The sequence below is a fragment of the Miscanthus floridulus genome, chromosome 4 (assembly GCF_019320115.1).
Source record: "Miscanthus floridulus cultivar M001 chromosome 4, ASM1932011v1, whole genome shotgun sequence".
Taxonomy (NCBI): domain Eukaryota; kingdom Viridiplantae; phylum Streptophyta; class Magnoliopsida; order Poales; family Poaceae; genus Miscanthus; species Miscanthus floridulus.
In genome coordinates, this window is record NC_089583.1 from 35611523 (window position 1) to 35634026 (window position 22504).

Genomic DNA, 22504 nt, shown 5'->3' on the forward strand with positions numbered 1-22504 from the left:
AGCATATGCCAAGATGCTAGTCTAAGATGTTGTCCTAGATGCTAAGATGCTGTCCTCTAGATGCTAGTCTAAGATGCTGTCCTAGATGCTGTCCTCTAGTCTAAGATGCTGTCCTATGCTGTCCTAAAAACACAAAGACCACAACAGCCCCACAAAGACCACGACAGCCAGACTTATCCATAAAAAACAACACCATCTGATAATTCATAGTCATGTGGCTTTCTCATCCCTAAATGTCAACATATGCATCTGTTAACAAGTCCGATAATTCATAGTCAGGTGGCTTTCTCATCCCTAAATGTCGACATATGCATCTGTTAACACTCCTGCAAACTATGTTTCGAAGACAATTCAGAGAACCTTCTACTAGAAGGTTTTTCTTATCCCTAAATAGTAACTTTTGCATCTGTTTAACACTCCTGCAAACTATGTTTCGAAGACAGTTCAGAGAACATTCTACTAAAAGGTGAAAGAAGGAAGACAGAAATTAGATCTGACCTTTTATGACAAGTTGGCATATGCACCCGACTATTGCCGCAACAGATGAACTATCTGCACCACCAGAAAGTGGAAGCAAAAATCCTGATGCTTGACTCCTCCTCAAATAATCCCATAGCCAACAACTAGGTCCAAATGCAATCTCTTCTTCAGGACAATGATATATAATCTGTGCTCAAAGATGGACGTGATAGAAAAGGTTACTCCAAATACCCATTTGCACAGTTTTCATGGTGATACACCAATCTATTGTAGGGCTCAAGATATAGACAAGGGAGAAAGCATTTGCCTATGAATACTTAGTAAAACGACAATCAGGGTAACAATGATTTTATGCAATGTTTTCTCAGTATAAAGCAGATGTTCAAATAGATTGTCAACAATAGTTACGATATTAGCAGGAAGAAATTTTACAAAATAAACCCAGGATGTTAGAAAATTTATACATAGGATTATAAAATTCCAAAGCCCAAGCATGTTTAATCATTAAGTACATCAATAAACGCTTCAAGAATTGGCCCATACCTTAGTCTAATTTAAGATTAACCAGTTGGGCTCTGCTGTGAAGTTCTTCTAAAAGCACATTAGTTCATATTGTATATATGATTATGGGATGAGCTAACAGGCATTACTTATCAAAGCTTAATCATCATACACTGGTGACTGGTTTACAATGTTGAGGCCCATACTAGATGCTCTAACTGGAAGAAAGCTTGAGTTGCTTTCAGATATGGTAACAAAAACCCACCTACTAAAGCATACAGAGTAACATTGGAATATTGGAAGACCAACTAACCTCAACTGGAGAAGTCGGAACCATTCCACTCTGAAATGATTGGCAAAGCTTATATGGTACCTTCACAAAAGGTACATTTTTTCTGTGGCTTGCTTGCTCTCTGAAACTAGAAACAGATGCTCGATAACTCGATACCTGATTGCAGAAATGAATGATTAGCTGTGCTAGAATGAGACTCACATTTGCATTAAAACTACAGCCAGATAGCTCATAATTTATAGTAAAGCAGAACAAATGTGGACTTTGGAGAACTGCATATAGTAAAGCAGAATACGACCCGTGTTTGCACAATCCATAGCTCACAAACTTAAAGCTTAAGAAATATAGTAAAGCGGAATAAATATGGACTTTGGAGAACTGCAAACAGGCAAACGCTCAATAAGAAGTTTCTAAAAGATACAAAGAATAAGTAAAAGCACGGAATGGATATACCAGGCCTAACAGCTAAACTAACTATTATACCCATAACAATGTGATAATTTCTTAACAAATGTTCTTTCTATGCAAACAGGGAAAGGTGTTTCAGATGGTAGATATAGAAAATTCGGGGAGTAGTTGAATGTATTATTTTTGCGACAACCCACCTTACCAATTTTTGGTAGGGTCCAGAGAATTTTGTACTTGCTTGGATAGTTGCAATTTCTTTTGAATGCTCATGGCCCTAGGTCACATCATATGAATTTTACTGTAAATCCCGAGATCCTGGCAATCTCATGGGCACTATGGACAACATTTTTTTTCTTTTGGATAGGAACAATTTTATCAAGGTTGGTTGGGCAACAAACCAAAGAATAATTTTCATGTAACTAAAAATATAACAGGAAACACTCACAGGATTACACAAATACAAAAAATACCTAAAGGATTAGAACTTACAGCATCAAGATCTACCAGAGCATCCAGAACTTCTACATCCTTCAACGAGAATTGAGATCCCTGAGCTACCAAATCACCATTTACAGCAATGCAGCAACAACCATCTAGTGGGAACATTTTAAAAAACAGAAAATTTCTCTGGATAAGTATGATCAAAATAGAACACAATTGAAGAATTAAGAAAGAAAGGGCCAAATCAGGAACGTCATTCAGAAACTTAAAGTGTAGAACAGCATACATAGTTAATACATCTTCTGTAAACAGCACTCTCAGAAGGCACTTCAGTTCATAAAAGAACAATTAAATTTCTGTCCCCAGTAAAATATCGTCATGGATTCATGGATAAGCACATGCTACCCTAGCCATCAGCAATTATGAGGTATAGCCACAGGAATTATTTGTGAGAAGAACATTTTTAAGAATTCCATTCATAACACCACATCCCCTCTGTCGGACTACCCAAAACCACTAGCTCCAAACTGACATGCCATGTATCCTACATACAGTTTCAGTACTGCAACCTCCAACGATAAAGGAGAGGACAAAGCATTTTGCTCCTCAGTTTTGTTTGCGTAGTGGATAATATCATGTGGATGTGATAAACAGACATTCAAGTCAGGTATAAAAGAATAAAAAAAAATTATGAATGACGTGTTGGAGATAATAATAAATTGGTTGACAACTGAAGATGAGAAAATAAAATCAGATAATAAAAAACTAAACTACAAGAGCACAAACAACGGCATTTTGAGATACCATAATAAAGGCGGCCACCATCGCATCCTTGATGATTAGCATACATGTAAACACCACCACATGTTTGAGTTGCATTCCTTATGCAATCAATCCGAAGATTGAGCTTCCTTAACTGATGGTGGCTTCCACTTGCATTCATGAAAACCTCAACACCATTTAATGCTAGGTCAATCCGAGGAGCGTTTGCTGTAAAGAGCTCTTCACAGGTTTCAGCAGCCAAAGACCTGGACAAAAGGAATTTTTAAAAAAAAAACAAGATCAAATAGCAACTAATGCTTAAGTAGTGCTTTATCATCAATAATATACATCACAGAGAGTATATAGATTTATTAGTTTATGAAGCATATAGACTAAACCTTCATGATAAACTGCAGAACATTCGCTCAAAAAAAAGATAAACTGCAGAACATTTCAAACTAAGAAAGTGATATGTCTTATTTCAGTCCAATATCCCACTCAGTTTGAAAAAAAACTTTAAATTGAACTTGAACTCTTCGATACCATGTACTCCTACATGATACAATTGACTTTTAAATCGATGGCAACAAACCAATGGTTTTCTCTAGCATGTTCACTAGAAAAGCAGGAAGCTAAAATTACAACCACAGAAATAAATTCAAGTAGCATTCATACTTACACATCTAAAAACCACATGTATCCATAACCAAAAGGCACAGTATCCTGGGATATAGCCTCTGAGACTTCAATAGGGAGCTGAAAGTCAACAATCTCGTCTTTAAATGTCCAAGCAGAAAACCAACGGAATTCCCGATAATTTCCATCATTTGCAAGGGACATCTTTGGTCGGATCATGATTATCTTGCGATTTAGGCAGAAAACCTGGCAATTATACCGCACACTATTGAAAATAACTGGCATTCCTATGCTGCATAAGATGTTGTCCGTATAGTCCCCAGTTAAAATGTCCTTTAAGCACTCCCATCTGCAGATTGATACACAGTTAAACTAATAACAGAAGCTGCATATAATAAGTCACATGAATAATATAGTGTCTTCCAGATAAGGAGTGCATATTCGGCAGTTGTATCAAGCTAAATGGAATGGTTTCAAGTCCCTGAATGCAGAGAAATACAAATTAAATGACATGAGTGATTTGGTTGCCCTGCCATACATTTTGTTTTTGACTTATCAATTTGTTTACATGTTCTTTGCATTGCGGACAGAGAAAGCTTTCCTAGAAAAAGACTAAAGTTAATTAGTGCAACTTCTAGACAACATAGGTAATTCAACCAAGGTTGAGTAGAGAAGTAACCCATTCCACCCCAAGTGAACTGGTTCCACCAGAGTGAAGTAAAAGTAACTGATTCTACCAGAGTGCAGTAGAAGTAGCTGATCCTATCCTACCAGAGTGTAATCTAGCAGAATCCCCAAATTGTGAAAAGGATTCAGGCTCCACCACACGAGAACGTAGCCACTGTAATGTGGTGCGGGATACTTGATCTCGAGCAACACGGTAATCTACCGAATTTTATATATGAGCCATGGGAGCCGGGCTGGGCCGGCCGAGACTAGTAGGGATAGAAGGTACTAGGCGGTGACGTACGCGTGGGCGGTGGTGTCCTGCTCGAGGAAGTGGTCCTCGCAGCCGTAGCCAGTGAGCTCGAGCTCGGGGCCGACGCGGATGGCGGCGCCGGCAGCCTTGGCGCGCGCGATGGACTCCTTGACGTTGCGGAGGTTGGTGTCGAAGTCTATCGCCCACTGGTTGAGGTTGCACGTGGCGACCCGCAGTAGCCTCATCTCGCCCGCCACCCAGATGAGGGGCCACTCCGCTCCTCCTCCTCCTCCCGAATCGAGACGGCCGGCCTGAGATGAGAGGCTCGTTTGGTTCGGCCTTCGGCGCGCGCGGGGAGAGGATTCAAGGCGGCGGCTGAAGAATGTTTCGGCTTTGAGTCTGTTGCGCCACTACGTGTTTTATACAGTTTTGACACTTTTTTTTCACCCATATAATTAAGATTCAACAGCCTTCACTCTTCTTCTACCTCCTGCCTCCAGTTTTCTTTTACCTTCACACAATCACAAGATCATATATCCACAGATCACACGGAATAATTTTTTCTATGAAAGGACAAATCACAAATTCGAAGACGAATACGATGACGAGATGCAACGAACTTCTGAACTTGCCAATCTGCGTTTGGACTTTGGAGTACCGACTCACCCATAGTGCAGTGCAGTGCAGTGCAGCGTGAAGTGTGGAGAATGGCGGTGAAGACATCACCGTGGCACTGTGGCATTGCAGTGTATTATTTCCGTCAGCTCTGTCGATCTTCAACACGCGATCGTCCTGTCCATGCACGCTGACGCTGGACTGGACTAGCACACGGGCACGGTCACGGCGGCGGTGACCCCGAGCGCCAGGCCGTTCCACGCTGACTCGGCGGCGCCACGCCACTCCCGGCCCAAGTACGCCGACCAACCCGGTTGCGTTCCTGGTCCCGTAGTACACCAAAAATTTATATGTTTTTTACGCTAAAACACGCATGTGTTGTATAGCATTTCTGTTCGGCTTTTCGTGTGGGCCTGTGGAGGGAGTGGCTGTGCCTGTGGGGAATCGAATCGACGAACATCGAAAGCACCAGAAGCGTGGCCGCGTGGGCGGCTCCGAAGGTGCAATCAGGCGCCAGCTGTCTACTGGGACTGGGATCCACCCGTCAGAACTCAAAGCCCTACGATACGTTGCTACAATACCTCACCGGTCGAATAGGTTCTGTTTTTGGGACGGACGACTGTTGCAGTTCTCTAAACAGAAATGCTCATACGCGACGGTCCGACGCTATTTTAACTGGAATCACAGGCCATGCAGCCTCCCAGCGGCCCCGACATCTACTTTCTCTCTCACACCGCTTTTCGTCTCTCCGACGCAGCTAGTCATCTCTATTTGCCTTTCTCCTTCGTCGTTAACCGCCTTACTCCCTAACTACCTCTTCCTCCCTCGCGGCCCCGCCTGCTCATGCCCATCCTCTTTCTTCCCTCGCAGCTACACCTACCCGCCTTCTTGCCTCGCCTCCATGGCGGCATTGTGGATCTAAATGGACACCTCTATGTTGAGGTGTCTCTCGACTATGAACTCCTCTATGGTTGGATCTATCTCTCGGCGATGAACTACACAATCGAGGGGTGGCCTCGCTGGCGGCAAGCCCCCTCCATTGTGTTTAGACTCCTTCACAAGAAAAGGTCAATCGGATCTGCGTTCTATGGTGGGTTATGTCGTAGTATGTGATTTTGTTGCCACAATCAATCTTGGATGTTACAAGTTTTATGGCAGACTTTGTACAAATTGGATTTTGCGATGTTGCAATAGCTTATTTGAGATGTTGCAACATGTTTTTTTTATGTTACATGAGGTGATTCAATATGTTTCATTGGATAATTTTGATACGTCACATGGTTTGATTTTGAGATGTTGTGGTTTGAACGTGAAGCAAAAGGCAATGTTGTGGTGAGATTTTTTGTTTGAATCATCTATATGAGTGCGTGTGATGTTCAGCTTTAATTCTTATCCTCGATGTTATATAAGTTTATTTTCAATGTTGCATACACTATTTCTTTAGGCCATGTTTGTTCATGATTTGGTCTCTTTTAGTCACTAAATTACCAAATATGGTGACTAAAAAGTAACTAAACTGGTTTAGTCCTCTAGTCCCCTGGGTTGACTAAAGGGGACTAAACCAGCCAAAAGACACCCTCTGCCCCTCGTTAATGCACAGAAGGAGAGAGATAGTGAGAAGAAGGGTATTTTGGTCTTTATATAGTAGCTTTAATGCCCTTCGGTCTCTGAATCCAAACAGGCAGGGACTAGACCAAACTTTAGTTCAGGGACTAAATGGAACTAAACAAGCTTTTAGTATTGCGAACCTTCGGCTTGTTCGCTTGCTCATATACGATCGTGGATTATAAGCTGGAACAATACTTTTCTTTCACACCAAACCAGCCAGCAGTAAATAATCCACGATCATTTACGGCCTGCCAAACAGACTGCTTGTTTCTCAATGTTGCTAGCAATGATTAACATCTGATCCATTTGTTTTTCTTTCCATCTCTCTCACATATGACAAGGTGCAGAGTCTGTACTGGCTCTACAGGGAGCGCAACCATCATCACCTGATTTTACTATTGCATTACAGGAGAAAAGAAGGGATCCGTGACGTGTGTCAGCAAAGAAAAGGAGCGCCGGAGTAGAGCGGGTAGAGCGGAAGCGTCCGGATGGTTATTTGTGTTGGACGTCCGGACGCTGATAATACCGTTATCCAAAAGCAAAGCATATGCTACGACAGGTTTAGTTGAAGTAACTGAAACAAGGCAATGGAAGTTTGGAATTTAGAAATTTAGGACCTGTTGGTTGGCTTCCCGGCTCAAACCAGGCCTTCCTGTCTCACTCCCTCACCCATCACCGTGGCCCAAGCACACCCGTGAGCCCACGAACCAAGTTCTTTTTTTACTAGTAATTGGTTCTAATTCTGTTCAAAAACAAATTAGTAATTGATGCTAACTGGTTAATACGCACAGTTTGTTATATTTTAGGAAGGATGAGTGGATGACATGCAGTCATAAAGGTTATTAAGGCCCTCTTTGGAACGCGGGGCTTTTTCCCATTCCTACTTTTTTTTTTGCGAAAAATGAACTGAATCATGTGAAATTCCTACGTTCAAAGGGCTCCAACAACACGCTCGATTGGGAGTGAAGTGTCTATAAGGTCTGGATCCAATTCCATGGCTGTGTAACGGTATAGCGTCGGATTAAGGCCAAAAAATCGTTAACCAAACAGCACCTTGTTATAACTAATAATGAAATGTTTGTTGCACAAGCAACAGATGAACCAGCTAGAATAATGACATATACAGCAACAACTAACGATGGTCGGGAAAAAAAACACCTAGAGTGAAATATAAACCGCACAAACACACAAATACATAGTGCAGTACAGAATACACAGATGACGCTCTATATTCTTCGATTCCCTGTAAATTTAGACCACAAGTAGAAATAGATGTCACACCATGAGCCGGCGATCGATGTACGTATAACCAGGTAGCTTAGCCAGCGACTGCGGCGGTACAAGGAGTGGGCGTTGAAGATGGTGAGCAGGACGAGGATGATGGAGGCGATGAGGCCCAGGAAGGCGGAGCTGCCGATGTGACGGCAGAAGTTGCCGTAGAGGTTGCAGATCTTGTTCCAGTTGGTGTGCGTGTTGCCCTTGAACCCGATCCACGCTACACCGGTCGCTGAAGCCATGATAGCTGCGTATAACTGCCGCCATGCATGCACGCGCACACAATGAGATAGCGAGATGCACCAAATTTAAATGGATGTTATGTTAGAAATAAATACATTTCCTTTTCGCGCGCTGACTAGTAATATATAATTAAGCTCTCTTCTTGAGAGTTTTCAAAGATGCATGGACCGAGTGACTTCAAATACTGGAGACTAAATACGTACTGGTAAGTAACAATAAGATCTGCCTATATATAGAGATTGGTTAATAACTCTGCGTGAATTTCTAAAAAAAAAAACTCTGCGTGAATTAAAGTAATTTGACCCAAATACTCAATATTTTGATGTACATGTCGCATCTATATAGTCAATAATTGTCGATTTTGTCATAGGAAAAAATATCTTCTTATCCACCAGAACATATGGTATAGTCATAATACTTCGTGTATTATATTGAAACGATTTTTTTTGAAACCTAATCCCCTTTAAAAAACGAAATTTAGTAAAATATTGTGGTGAACTAATATGACTATTATTTATTAAAAAATAGAAAAATCTATGTTGGTTTTTTTCTTCCGAAAGATGGTTATATATATATATATATATATGGAAATCATGATATCGTTTTTTTAGCAAGATCCCTATTATGTTTTCTTGAAAAGATTTTTTTAATGAAATAATATTTAGGTGAAGATCAGAAACTAATTAATAAACGTGAAATACTATAGCAATATCAAAATTAAGCGTGACAAAGCCATTTTTTTTAATTAAAAAGACAGTAGTTGCCCAAAGTTTTTATATGTCAAATTAAGCGCAGGGCCGGAAAAAAGAACGCTATTACAAAGAAGAAGAAATTAAATATATTGTCCAAGCTTATTAATTTGTATAATAAACAAGGTGCTCACCACATCGAGCAGAACAAGGAAGAAGAGAGTCTTGGTGGGAGATCGAGGAGCCGGAGATGAGCTTAAGCGAGGTGAGGGCCGTCAGCAAGCTGTAGAAAGCACGTCACGCACAGCGAGCGCCACCAGCAGATATCTACCAGAGCGAGCGACGAGCACATGGCCACATGCATGCAAAGAGTCGTCGTCAGAGGCCTGCATGCTCCATGCAATTAAGGCGCGCCGGCGCCGTGATGGCAACTGACAAATATCATTTGCGCGCTAGTTAGCTACTACTCACATGAGCGCCGGCGAGTCGTTGAACTTGGCGGGGCCGGAGAGGAGGAGCCCCGGGTTCTGCGGGACCGGGACGAGCGCCGTCTGCTTGGCGGTGGCCAGCACGACTAGCCCCGCGAGCGTCACCGCGAACAGGAGCGCCCTCAGGGCCAGGTCGGCGCCGGAGAAGCTGCTTCTGCGCGCCGCCGGAGGCGGGGACGGCGCCTGCTTGCCGGACTCCGTCGTCGTGGCGACGTCCAGTCCACGGTGGCCATGGCTGATGGCTCTCTGGCTCAGAGGCAGCTAGCTAGCTAAACTAGAGAAGCTGCAGGTGCTACTAGCCGGCAGGCGTACGTCGATCGGGGCGTGGCTAGCTGTGGTGTGTTGCGGCACGACGGCTCTAGATGTTGCCGCGCTATATAGCCGGGCGGCCGGGGTTGGTTGGCACGTACAGCCAAAAGCAGGCAACCTAGCTCGCTCAGCTCGCGGCCCTTGTTGTACCACGTCATTTTCGAGTGCTTTGTTCACACTCGACAAAATCAAGCAACCTTCTCGATCGTATGATGCCCACATCTACGTATATGTATGTGTATATATATCTTGTGCACTCAGAAACGGCACCGGACAACTTGTGTTAGAGTAGAAGGTTCGGCTAGCTCCAGCTCGCCATTTCCCATGGACCTTAGCTAGTCACGGGGGGCCGGCCATGCCAGGGGTGGTTGGCCGATGGAATAATGGAAGAAGAAAACAAATTTAGGGCATGTTTGTTTGTTTTTCTTCTGTTTTTATAACTAAGGTGGTTTCTGATAGCTCTTTAATCTACATCTCTTGAAAAAAAACAAACCTCACTAACTCCGCATCTATGCATGCTAAGCTATCCATGTTACATACCTCACTACGTGCCACATCAATCCCTAAATAAGCCTCTTTCACAAAGTACAATTACATTCCAGTCTATCTATCTCTCTATACTAAAAGGCACCGGTTCTAAACTTACCTTAAACTACCCCGTGAAGTGTCCCCGCAGTCATGACCTTTCCTCCATGCACCAAATAAACTATACCCAGAAAAGCAACTCATTACAGACAAACGGACGAGATCTACTCTAAACTCTCCTTTCAGTTACGTACTCACTCTAATCCAACGGACGACGTTCTTTGGATCATACCACAGCGCTTCATCACTCATCCCATCCCGTGACTCAGAGACGCGTGCGCGACTCCTCCTCTCTCGTGACTCAAATCCTCCCCTCGCCTGCTCCATCGCACCGGCACCCCACTCCTGCCTGGCGCGCCTCCCAAGCCCTAAATCGTCGTCGCCCACACCGCCCCGCGCGCCGTCCCTGCAGTGGAAACAGCGGCGGCCGGTCGGCTCACCCCCACGCTCATCGGTGGCCCGTGGCTAGCAGGTGCCTGCACCCGGGCCCCACATAGTTCACAGCCGGCGGTGGCCAAGAGGTCGGGTAGCCTGGATCTGCCCCCCCCCCCCCCCCCCCCCCGGCCCCCGTGCTAGGCGCTAGCTAGGTGACAGCCAGATCTACGAGGCGACCTAGATTTGCCCCCCCCCCCCCCCCCCTCCCGTGCTAGACGTTGGACGGGTGGCAGCCGGCCAGGCCAACTAGCCCGCGGTAGCTGGATCACGGGGCGCACCAATGACACGCGCGTACGCCCGCTCTCCTGGGGTTGTGTGGAACCGGGGTGCTTGACTACAGATGGATGGTAAAATTTCGTGGTAGTAATTGTCATTGTTGAGATATGGCAGTCATTTCCTTTTCTTTGAGCTTATCCTTCTCAACACATCTGTATCATGAATCCTTCACCAGTTGATACTGTCTGTAGATGTTTGTAGATCTGAAATGAGGAGAAACTCTGCTAATTCATATCAATATGTCATTTCCTTCTTTGCCATGTGAAGGTTAGTTATCGATTCAGTTCATTAGTTCACCCATAAGAATTTTTTATATATTTGTCTCTGTATCTTAATTGTTTAGTATTGAGTGTGGATGCAATTGACATGTCAGGGAAACATGACGTTGATTTGAATACAAACATTTTGGTTTATATGCATTTTGACTTGCCTTGGTGCCTCCCCTTTTAGACTTCAATATAAATACTTTGTCGAGTTACTATTATAAATTTATAATAAACTAAAATTCCACATGTCTATGCAACAACGTAAATTTTTCTTGTCTGAGATAGTCTACATAGAATTCATAAGTTAACTTTGGACTTAACGTGGCCTGTAGCGTTAGCCCATATAATATACTAGTTATTCCTAAGTCCTGGTTATTATATTAATTAGCCTCTGCAAAAAGCTAATCGCACACGAGTGTGTAAGCGGCCTCCAATAAATGAGCTAGTTGCAAATAGAGTTGACAGCGATTTCACATATATGACTACGAACCACTTGCGATCGAGGTGTGAGAGCACAACTGGGTCAAGTAAGCCGAGAAATGTACGTCTTTTGTATGTGAGCTCACATCATCGCAAAGATTAGGGCCCGTTTAGATGCGATTTTTTTTTTGGCATTTGGTTACTGTAGCACTTTCGTTTGTATTTAGCAAAAATTGTCCAATTATAGACTATTTAGGCTTAAAAGATTCGTCTCGCCAATTACGGACAAACTGTACAATTAGTTATTCTTTTTATATACATTTAATGCTCCATGCATGTACCGCAAGATTTGATGTGACGGGAAATCTTGAAAAATTTTGGATTTTGGGTGGATCTAAACAGGACCTTAGTTAAGTGATGCAGACCATTCCATCAGATATGATGACGATGCTTTGTGACCCATGCTTGAGTGGACGGATCTTTTCCCCCGATACACACAAGACAAAAGAGAGCAACGCATTATCTACTAGTGTGTGTGTCTATATATATATATATATATATATATATATATATAGACCTACTACTGTAGCTGGCTACAAAATAACTTATTCTGTAGCCACTTTGAGTTACGATAATTACTATATTAATTTATGAGATTATAGTAACTCCTTACTAAGTGGTTTACTATAACGTTATGGTAAATATCCCCGTGTGTTATAATAACCCAACTATAATAAATATATATTGACATTATGGTAAATTAGTATATAAAATTATGGTAAATAGAGGTGGCTACAGAATAACTTATTCTCTAACTAGCTACTGAATAGCCTCTCCCTATATATATATAGGGAGAGGCTATTCAGTAGCCGGCTACAAAATAAGTTATTCTGCAGCCACCTCCATTTACTATAATTTTATATACTAATTTACCATAATATAAATACATGTTTACGATAGTTGGGTTACTATAACACATGGGGATATTTACCATAACGTTATATTAAACTACTTAGTAAGGAGTTACTATAATCTCGTAAAATAATATAGTAATTATCGTAACTCAAAGTGGCTACAGAATAAGTTATTCTGTAGCCAGCTACAGGATAGTAGTTATATATATATATATATATATATATATATATATATATATATATATATATATATATATATATATATATATATATATATATATATATATATAAGTTATTCTGTAGCCACTTCTATTTATGATAATTTTATATACTAATTTACGATAATGTCAATACATATTTACGATAGTTGGGTTACTATAACACATAGGGATATTTACCATAACGTTATAATAAACTACGTAGTAAGAAGTTACTATAATATCGTAAATTAACATAGTAATTATCGTAATTCAAAGTGGCTACATAATAAGTTATTTTGTAGCTAGCTACAAAATAACTATATATATATTTTTTTCTATAGTCACTTTGAGTTACGATAATTACTATGTTAATTTAATCTTCCCCTAATTAAAATAAATAAACTAGGCTGAACGATGGGAATGGAAGAGAGGATTGGATCTAGTTCCTGTGATGAACATGCATCAGGTACACGTACGAAATGAGATGATATATTCATATCCCAGTCACGGTTACCTAATTATCACGCAAAACCATAAATAATTGGCCACTAGTTTTTGGTTAGTCAAACAAGCAATATAGGGCCTGTTATAGAACTAGCTCTAGAATAGACAATTAATGCATCCAAACCTCTTTCGACGGCCAATATCCTCCACTTACAGGATGCCTATCTGGTTCAGGTTTCAGCAGGTCGCAGAAGAAATCACTATTGAATTCAGCAGTCACGGACTCAGGGTCCACTCATGATATGCACAACATCAATGGAGTCATGGATCGACACTTTCCTCTGCTGTAGTGCTTATCTCGACCAGTATGCCTAAAAGTAAATCCTTGAAATACGACATGAAAAATGAAGCACGGCTTTGGAGTGCATCAAGGATTGGGTTGGTTAGGATTGGGATGGTTAGCACGGCTATGGTAGCAAACACTCGATTGTATTTCATCTCGAAATAAAGCTTCCTTTGTCTAAAAAAAGATGTGCCAATGCCATAAAACCTAGAATTTTCTGCAATAAGGACCACAAAGAACAAGGATTTATGAAACAATGCCAGAGTTGAATCAGCTCGTCAAGTAAAGTGAAATTTTTGCATTTTGGTTCGTTTTGAAAACATTTTTTACAAAAAGACCTCTGCCAAAACGTTTGCTGAAAATAGACCAATTTTAGACGTCTTAGAACATGACGCCAAGGTATGAGGGTCGGCGTCAACTGACACGACGCTGAGGTCTTGTCACGTCACGGACGACCCCGGTCGACGGCGACACGGTGGCGCATGGGGTCCGACACGTCGGCATTGTGTCAGCCAACGCCACAGGCCCAACCTCGGCGCAGTGGGACTACACGCCGAGATATTGGCATAATCCGGCGCGCGGCCCAGGAGGCCCAACAACGCTTCGTGGCCCAATAACTCGGCACGGGGTCACTTAACGTCGAGCCACCAGACTCGGCGTGGCCCGACTCAACGCCGAGGTCTGGTCTCTTGAAGCCGCGCCGCGGCCCCCTTCTTCCTCCCTCCATTCTGAAAGTGCCGGCTCTTACCTCTTCTCCCCCCACGGCCCCCACGAAACCCTAGCCCCCAAATGCGACCCTAGGTGCCTGGATCTCGTCTCCCGAAGCTTCCTCGAGGTAATGGTCCCTCCCCTCCTCCAATCTATCCGCGTAGATGTGCTTGCATTGTCTCTAATCATGTGGAATCATGGGTATATGGTGTTTTGATATATGTGTATTTGCATTTGCAAAATGTATGGCTTAGGTTGATTGAGTGCATTGTTGTTTAACTGTTTTATGTGCTGAACATGTTAGGTTAGTTTGGTTTCTAGTTATTTTGGTCATTAGGGTTCTTTGTTTATTGTAGGTGTCATTAGGGTTAGTTATTTGTTGGTTATTAGATTTTAATTTTTTATGACTTGAACGTTTTGCCAAGGTACTCCTCTTTCTCCTCTTTCATTTCATTCATTTAGATTCGGTTGTTTGTGTTTTTTTTAACTTGGCATTATAGGTTTGGTTCATGTTCATGTCATTCGTGCAATGTATGGTGGTTCAAATGATTGAATGACCCAAATGTATGGTTGTTGTTGTATATGTTTTGGTTTATAATTATTGAGTTAAATTTTGTGTTTGTTGGGATTCAAATTTGCTTAGGGTTTGTAATGAAAAGCTTATTTGGGAGGTATGGTGATTTAGTGTTAGTAGCTTTACATTCGTTGCAAGGTACTTTGGATTGATTTTTTTTCTACGTAATGTTAGGATGCCAAGGCGTGATAAAGCTAGTATTCCAAGGTAATCCTAATGTTTATTCATTATTTGTGCAACAAATAGAAAACCCTTGATTTAGGTTTGGTTCTCCGTTAATATGACTAAATTCTTTTAATTGTAGCTATGGTCGTCAGAGGGCAAATCCCTATGACCTAAAGCCTCTCCCTGAAGGTGTTCCTCGACCCATGTGCTTTGGTGGTGATCCTTGCAAGGTAGACATCTCTGAAGATGAGAAAACATATAGACAGAGGTACTGGATGTGTCCCAATTATGCATGGGAACCTACAAAGCAACAGCGCCGTGCATCGATTGTGAGGAATTTTATTGTGTGTTAATTAATTTTCTTGTGATATTAAGTATTGCTTATTTATTTATTTTGTAACAATTTGTTTTTCTTGCAGACCGTTCCACCACTGTGTGACTTTGAGCAGTGGATTGATACTAAGATCAAGGAGTTGGACAAGCAGCATCTAGAAGGCCTAAAGGAGTGGGGTGCGGAGGTTAAGGAGAGGTTTGAGCAGAGACGCAGACATGAGGCTATAGAAAAGGAGCATAAGGAAGAGGAGGAAAAGAGGCATGTTGCTGCATACAGGGCGGAGAGGGAGAAGAAGCTTGAGCGTGTGCGCCGAGCGAAGGCAGCGATGGAGGAGAATCCTGATGCCCAGAGGAAGGGAAAGTGGCCTCGTTGCACTCAGTAGGTATTTGGTTTATTCATGAGCGATGTCATGTAGCCTTGGACTTTTTTTACTATGTTGTAATGCACTCTGCTTTTATTTCAGATAAACTTATTCCCTAGACTTTTTTTATTATATTGTAATGCACTATGCTTTTATTTCAGATGGTCTTATGCCCTGTACTTCGTTAACTATCCTATGACTGTAGTGCTACTGTTTGTATCACTGAAAAGGCCACTTGTGCTATTGCAGTCACTAAAAGGGCTACAAGTACTGTTGCAGTCAATGAAAAGTCTATTTGAAAACTCACTGAAAAGCCTAGATTCGTTTACTGTTGTATCCGTATACGCAATGAATTAATATTAGAGTGATGTACTGCATTTAGATGAAGTGACAAAACACATGTGTAGCCTTTTAAGATGAAATGGCCAGTCATGGTTGTAGGCTTTTCAGATGAAGCATCTAGCCTTTGTAGATTCAATAAATGAGTACGCACACAAGTTTTTTGTCAAGTAGCATTCATGGTGAACCTGCCTTCATCTCTATATATAGTGCTCCATGTCTTGCTCCACATCCACACAACTTATTTTCTGGTTTAGTTTTAGTAAATGTCGAGCGGAGGTTCCTCGAGTGGAAAGGGTTTCGGCGGAGGGAGAGGAAAGGGGGTGAGGAAGGGACCTTCGATTGTGTGGGAGGGTTCTCTGGGTCCTGATTCTTTTGAAGAACCAATAGAGGAATTTCCTTTGGAGAGCAAGAGTGACTTCACTCGTGAGAGACCTCTTAGATCATACGACAAGCGCATTGAAGATTGGCCAAAATGCCACCACGGTTTGGATTGCGTTGTGTAGATGTACAACGATTGTGACGGTGGAGGCCGTCGTTTCTTTAGATGCCCGCGAGGATTTGTATTTCCTTTGAACTCTCTCCTTTTTTAGATTTACATTTGGTTTGTAGTAGTACTTATTGGTAGATGGGTTTTTAGGATTCAAGCTGTCCAGATAACTGTGGCTTCACTAGATGGGTCGACCCTTCTCCTCTCTATCCCCATCAACAGTACATCACATATCTATAGGAACGCATCTTTGACCTAGAGTATGGCCCTAGAAGTGGTAACAGGGACAAGTTGGACGACGACAACAGCAATGATGTAGAGGAGGCACTATGCAATAATCCGTACTGCTAGTGCCCGTACCATAAGAAGCACGGGCCTCCTCCACTGCCACTGCCACCGCCACCGTCAACTGGAGGATACTATAGGGAATGCGCAACTCAGTTTAATATGTGGGAGCATTATTAAGACCAACCTTTGTTAGTCAATCCGAATGTGGAATGCTTGTATGAGTTGTTCTTTTCAATCTCCTAAGGCATGCTAGGTTTAGTTTGCAACATGCCATTATTAGTTTTTATGTGAGTGTGTAATCATAGTACCTTTGCAACGTCTATATCACTTGTTTCTTTCAATCTCCTAAGGCATGCTAGGTTTAGTTTGTGACATGCCATTGTTAGTTTTGATGTGAGTGTAATCGTTGTGCATTCGCTATTTCATAAATTGCAGTTTACCTATCTCTAAGTTTCATGTATTATGGTTGATTCCCAAACTGAAAAAAAGATTTGACTCTAAAAATAGGGGATTGAAATCGAACTAACCTTCGGTTTTTCCTACAGGAACAAACATGAATATAGCATGTCTACTCTTATTAGTATAACTCGTGTTAGTAGAAGAGGAATCATTGAGAAAGATTTTTCATTTGAATCATGCAAATAGGATTTCAACCTATACCAAAGGTTTAGAAGACCTCTGTCTTTAATACTTTATTCTTTCTTTTTTATGATTTATAGGCTCGGCGTCAAGTCGGACGATGCCGAGGTAGATGACCATGGCGTTGATTCAACCCACGCCAACCCTAGGGTTTGGCTCGGCCATTTACATGAAGTGTTGGGCTGAGGCTCAGCGTCGAGTCGGCCCATGCCAACCCTAGGGTTTGGATCACCATGGCCCATGCCAAGTTTAGGCCAAACCTCGACGCTGAGTCAGCCCACGCCGAGATCGGACAGCTAGGCGCTGAGTCGAGCCACGCTGACGTTTGGGTCACGGGCGTTGTCGAGTTAGCCCACATGCCAACCTCGGTGTTTAATATTTTCATGCCGAGATTAATGGCTCGGCGTTAATTTATGGAACGCCGAGCTTGGGCACCTCGTCGCTTCGAGGCAAAGGATTCCAGTATGCACCAGGGGTCGGTGTCAATTAACTAAGCATCGAGGTGCCCACCCTCGACGTGTGTTCAATTGACGCCGAGCTCCTAGGTTCACCAAAAAACAATGAACTGAGCATACACATAACACATGATACACAGAATACATGAGCATACAGAATTTCACATAACAAATGACCACACCGACATACACATTCATTCAACATCCATACATACATAAGGTCCAACACATTCAACATCCAACATAGTCCAACACATTCAACATCCATACATAGTCCATACATATGCTTCATCAATCATCCAACATAGTCCAAACATAGTACAAGGTCCATACATAGTGCATTACATAAGGTCCAATGCATACATAGTCCATGCACAAAATATAGCATATGAAGTCTTTGGATCTTTTAGCTCGCTCTTTGTCTAATGCTCCATCATTTTCTCCTTGTCTCTCTTTTTTCCTACAGTAGTTCATTTTCACAACTTTTAGCGGATATTGAGCTAAGTTAGAAACCATTAATGAGACTACCTTCACATAGCTATTTCGTGTTTGCTAAAATCTGAGCCAAGTATCACTATTACCATATCAAAAGATGTACATTAACGTGAACGGTGAGCGTAACGCTTTCCCCTCCCAAACGGATAGGTACCTGGAGTGTACCTGTCTACTGGTCTGAGCATCCTCTGTGGACGTCCAGAACCGGAGGGGCCTTGAGTTCCTTGGGGTGCATCTTCAAGCTGGGACATACCAATCTCATCATACTCATGCTCATAGTTTTCTCCCTGTCCTTCATCATCTTCTCCCTGGTGTTCTCCTTCATCATCATAAGGACCATGTCCTTGACCACCCTCTGCACTAGTTGCTCCACCATGTGAAGAAGTCCCGCCAACATGTGCACTATGTGAAGATGAAGTCCCTCCAACATGTGCAGTAGAAGGCCCAGCACCAAGCTGTTGTGGGACTGCCACATCCAGGGCACGTCTACATCCAAGGTGTGTAGCTACCTTTCGGAGGCGATGCATGGCACGCTGCATTTTGAAAGCACTATTAGTAAGTGGGGTTGGTCATAAAACTATATAAAGATGTAACATCAACTGAATGACAGGAGACTACCTGAATGTGTTGTCGTAACATGAAGGCCTCATCAGGATCGCCCATAGAAATCATCAATGCCCTTCCTTGCTCGGCCACTGTCCTCATTATCTCCGTGCTCTATGCAACAAAAACAAGAATTTAAGTCTCCATCACAGTAAAGACCTCAGAGATGGAAATAGTTGTATCACTTACAGCTCTGGCTAACGCAGGGGTGATCTCAACTTGCCTGCCTTCTCGGGTAGCTTGGTCATATGGGTTGTTGCCCTCATCCTCGCTCGCAATGTCAGCAATGTCTTGCTCCGTCCAAGCGGGTCTCAATTGAAGCCTTGTTCGTGGACCAAGCCAAACAAAGTAATCATCGAATGCCTTGTCACGATGGACGGCGTGGATGCCCATGTTGTTCTGCTCCATCAACATCCACTCATCAATGTAGCGCTGGTGCTCCAGCTGCCAGTTGATGATCTTCTTCTTTTTTTATCTGCTGAACCTGCAAATTTTACACCATAGTGGCGATATGAAGGCCTACTCAATGATTCATTCATGTGAAACGAACAAAATATTACATGTTACATACTTGTGGAGCTACCAACCGGTGGAGAAATCCTCAGGCGGAGAAGGCTACAGCCTACCAAACTACCGTGCTACACGGTGAGGGAGATGGTACTCCATTGCATAGAAACAAATAAGGGGGTCCTCATCGTCCAGACGTCCTCGTCTGCCGTGCACAAGGAGCTCAAGTTGAGATCCGTGACTTGCCTCCGCCGATATGGGCGCCATTCAACCTGTACACAACGTCGTCATCAACTAGCCGATGCTCAATTTGTGCACATATCCTCAATTAGGCCAAAAGGGTGGGAAACTTACATGCTGTGGCAAAAGGGTGTCCAACTCGTTGGTGAAGCTGATGTACGCATGGCGTGACACGTGGTAAGTTCTATGGGCTCACACGTAGAGGTGTGCTACGGTAGGGGCGACAATTGCATCTCCTTGAGGAAACCAAGGTTGTGGGGGATCAAGCTGATGCGGTCTCCCAACTGGAAGCCTCTCCCACATCCAAATCTGCAAAAAAGAGTGGAAACTTGCATGTTAATCACTTTTGTTAAGAAAAAACATTGAATTGTAGTGGAAACTTGTACAACTTTGCTTTATTACCTGCAACAGTGTGATCCACCCTGACATTGTAGCATGCGCGCCTCCAGGATGGTGGCAAGCCTCGCAAAGCTGATGATACAGGAAGGCAAGTATAGCCGAGCCCCAACTCCTATTGTCGGCATCCACCCAGTTCCAAAGGCACGGGATGTACATCCAAGACGTCGTGTCTCTAGTGCCATTAGGGAAGAGAACCGTACCAAACATGTGCAGGACATAGGCCCGACGATAGTATGTCATGATCTGGGCGTCTATGTTGAGTGGGCACTCCCGAAACTATTGACGAAGCTACCTCAAGGACACCCCACTGCTGCGTCGTTTCTTGCCAGCCTCAACTGCCGCTAGGGGACGTCCCAAGAAGTGCTCAACCCGCTGCTGCCATCCTTCAGACTCCGTGTCTCCTGTCACTGGGAATCCTCGGATTTTGACTCCAAGGATCATGGCAACGTCTTCGAGAGTGACCGTCATCTCCCCGCATGGTAGGTGAAAGTTGTGTGTCTCTGGACGCCAGCGATCTATCAACGCCGTCAGCGCCGCTGGGTTGAAAGATGGCGTGCCTCGACGACAAACACAAGCAACGGTTGCAAGGTTTGCCAGCTTCAGGAGGGGCGTGTACCTCTCATCGTAGACCATGGTCGTAGAGGCCTCATGTGTCATTGGCCTCAGCACATTCAAAACCTGCAAAAAAAAGACAAGCATGAAAAAGTATTAGTTCATGTCACTTTATAAAGAGCATGGACTATAGAGCAAAAGATGAACAATGCACTGTTTCATACGAATTATTGAATATACCTCTCTGTTCTCGATCCTCCGAGCCCGGTGGTGCTCATCAAACCTTGGATCAAGAAGGGGAACCGATCCATCCTGCAACATAAGGAATGCCAAAGTATTAGTATAAGTTAAAGCATGTATATGTGGTACGAAGTAACATAACAATAAAAAAACAAAAGTAAACCAATGCACTATTACACAAAGCAATTCAAGTAGCTAGCTTGGTGGATACCTGTTGTCTAAGTAGTTTAGGACATTTTCTCTTATTGTGGCCCATCTTATGGCAACCAGAGCAACGACTCCTTTGGGTGTCCTCTACAAAATGTGTCCCAACCTTACTCGTGGTTGATCTACCTTTCGTGGCTCGGTCCATTTCCATCCTGAATCGCTTCCGCCGCCTAGGTCCTCTACTCTTCTAGAGTAAACCAAGATCAGCCACATACTTGGGGCCATCATAAGTAGGCCATTGACTCTCGTCAAGAAATGGCTCGAACTGAGGATTCCAGGTGCTCATTAGGTTCCTCAAAGAGAACTCCGCGGCCATGCGGGGAGGGACCTCAGCGTCAACACGTATAAGGCGACAGGCTGTAATCATGTGGGAGCAAGGCCTATGGTATATGATCGGTTTTCCACATGTACACTTGTTCTCATTGATCACTACTTTATGTTTTCAAGCACCCCGGTCTTCACCACCAATATTAGTTCCACCACCCTCTAGAATCTCATATCCATGGTTGATCGGATCAAAACATGAACCCTTCTGTCATTTAGACTTTTTCTTTGAGAAAGCTAGTTCCTGAGATGCTAAAAGTGGCCAAGCTTTGCCTGCTGTCCATAGAGACCTCGCATGCTTCTTCCTCGAAACGAATCAAGCATTCAACTTGTAGAAGGTGAATGAGGCAATAGCAGTCACAGGCAGACCACGACAACCTCTTAGAAGGCCTCTGCCAAAACGTTTGCTGAAAATGGTGTCATGGTCTGCCTATGACTGCTATCCTCTGCTGAGCGTGCCGCCATACGTCCTTTGGGCATGAACCATTACTAAGACTGTCACGTGAGCTGTGACAGCGTATGAAACTGTTGCTTGTGGTCACAAGAAAATATTTTTCTTGCTTCAGATTTTCTTTAAAAAGTTTTTTTTCTGGCATAGTATGGTAGCTCTCTGACAGAAAATGGCTATTCAGAACATTATATTCCTTCAGAAAACTATTTCAAAGATAATCAATTTGGAAAATTGTTTGTAATGGTAGAAGCCATTTATTAGTTGTAATGTAATAGCTGTAATGGGAAATACCATTATTCATTTTAAAATATCGTCTGAGAATTTGCAGCTGGGCTAAGATCAATTTAGTCAGTAATAGCTGTAGCTGTGGCACATACCGTTATTCATTTTTTCCAGAAATAGGAATCTGAATGCATCTTGATTAGAAACTTCGGATTTCAGTAATTATGTGTGCAAGGCACTTTCTACTTTCCAGTAATCTTCCATATGATTCTATTTAGATGGAGGTAACATAATTCAGTAAAAAATTTCGAGTAAATTTCAGTGACGGTCCCTAAACTTGTCTGGGGTTTTCAAATAGGTCC

At 42.8% G+C, this 22504-nt stretch overlaps 2 protein-coding genes and 1 pseudogene across 2 annotated transcripts in view; 1 reads left to right on the forward strand and 2 right to left on the reverse strand.

Annotated features, from left to right (window-relative positions):
• Positions 1-4806, reverse strand: part of LOC136551311 (glutamine-dependent NAD(+) synthetase-like) — a 29123-nt gene extending 24317 nt beyond the window's left edge. The window contains exons 1-6 of the mRNA XM_066542879.1: positions 4491-4806; positions 3564-3869; positions 2927-3150; positions 2171-2274; positions 1295-1429; positions 499-667 (exon numbers count right to left, since the gene is read on the reverse strand). Coding sequence (XP_066398976.1) covers positions 499-667; positions 1295-1429; positions 2171-2274; positions 2927-3150; positions 3564-3869; positions 4491-4684 — 1132 coding nt within the window. The 5' untranslated portion in view covers positions 4685-4806. The remainder of the gene's footprint in view (positions 1-498; positions 668-1294; positions 1430-2170; positions 2275-2926; positions 3151-3563; positions 3870-4490) is intronic.
• Positions 4807-7724: 2918 nt separating this feature from the next.
• Positions 7725-9824, reverse strand: LOC136548383 (CASP-like protein 1D1; annotated as a pseudogene).
• A 5182-nt stretch (positions 9825-15006) lies between these two features.
• On the forward strand, positions 15007-15712 carry LOC136551312 (uncharacterized). Its single transcript, XM_066542881.1, has 3 exons — positions 15007-15038; positions 15136-15340; positions 15416-15712. Exons 1-3 carry the CDS (start codon positions 15007-15009, stop codon positions 15710-15712), a joined length of 534 nt encoding a protein of 177 aa, XP_066398978.1.
• Positions 15713-22504: the final 6792 nt, after the last annotated feature.

Bases quoted from the DNA above. Each gene is read 5' to 3' on its own strand.
- LOC136551312 (XM_066542881.1), top strand. From the start codon at position 15,007: ATGCCAAGGCGTGATAAAGCTAGTATTCCAAG. The intron at 15,039-15,135 runs GTAATCCTAATG...TTTTAATTGTAG, and splicing joins GATAAAGCTAGTATTCCAAG to CTATGGTCGTCAGAGGGCAA. The intron at 15,341-15,415 runs GTGTGTTAATTA...TTTTTCTTGCAG, and splicing joins CGATTGTGAGGAATTTTATT to ACCGTTCCACCACTGTGTGA.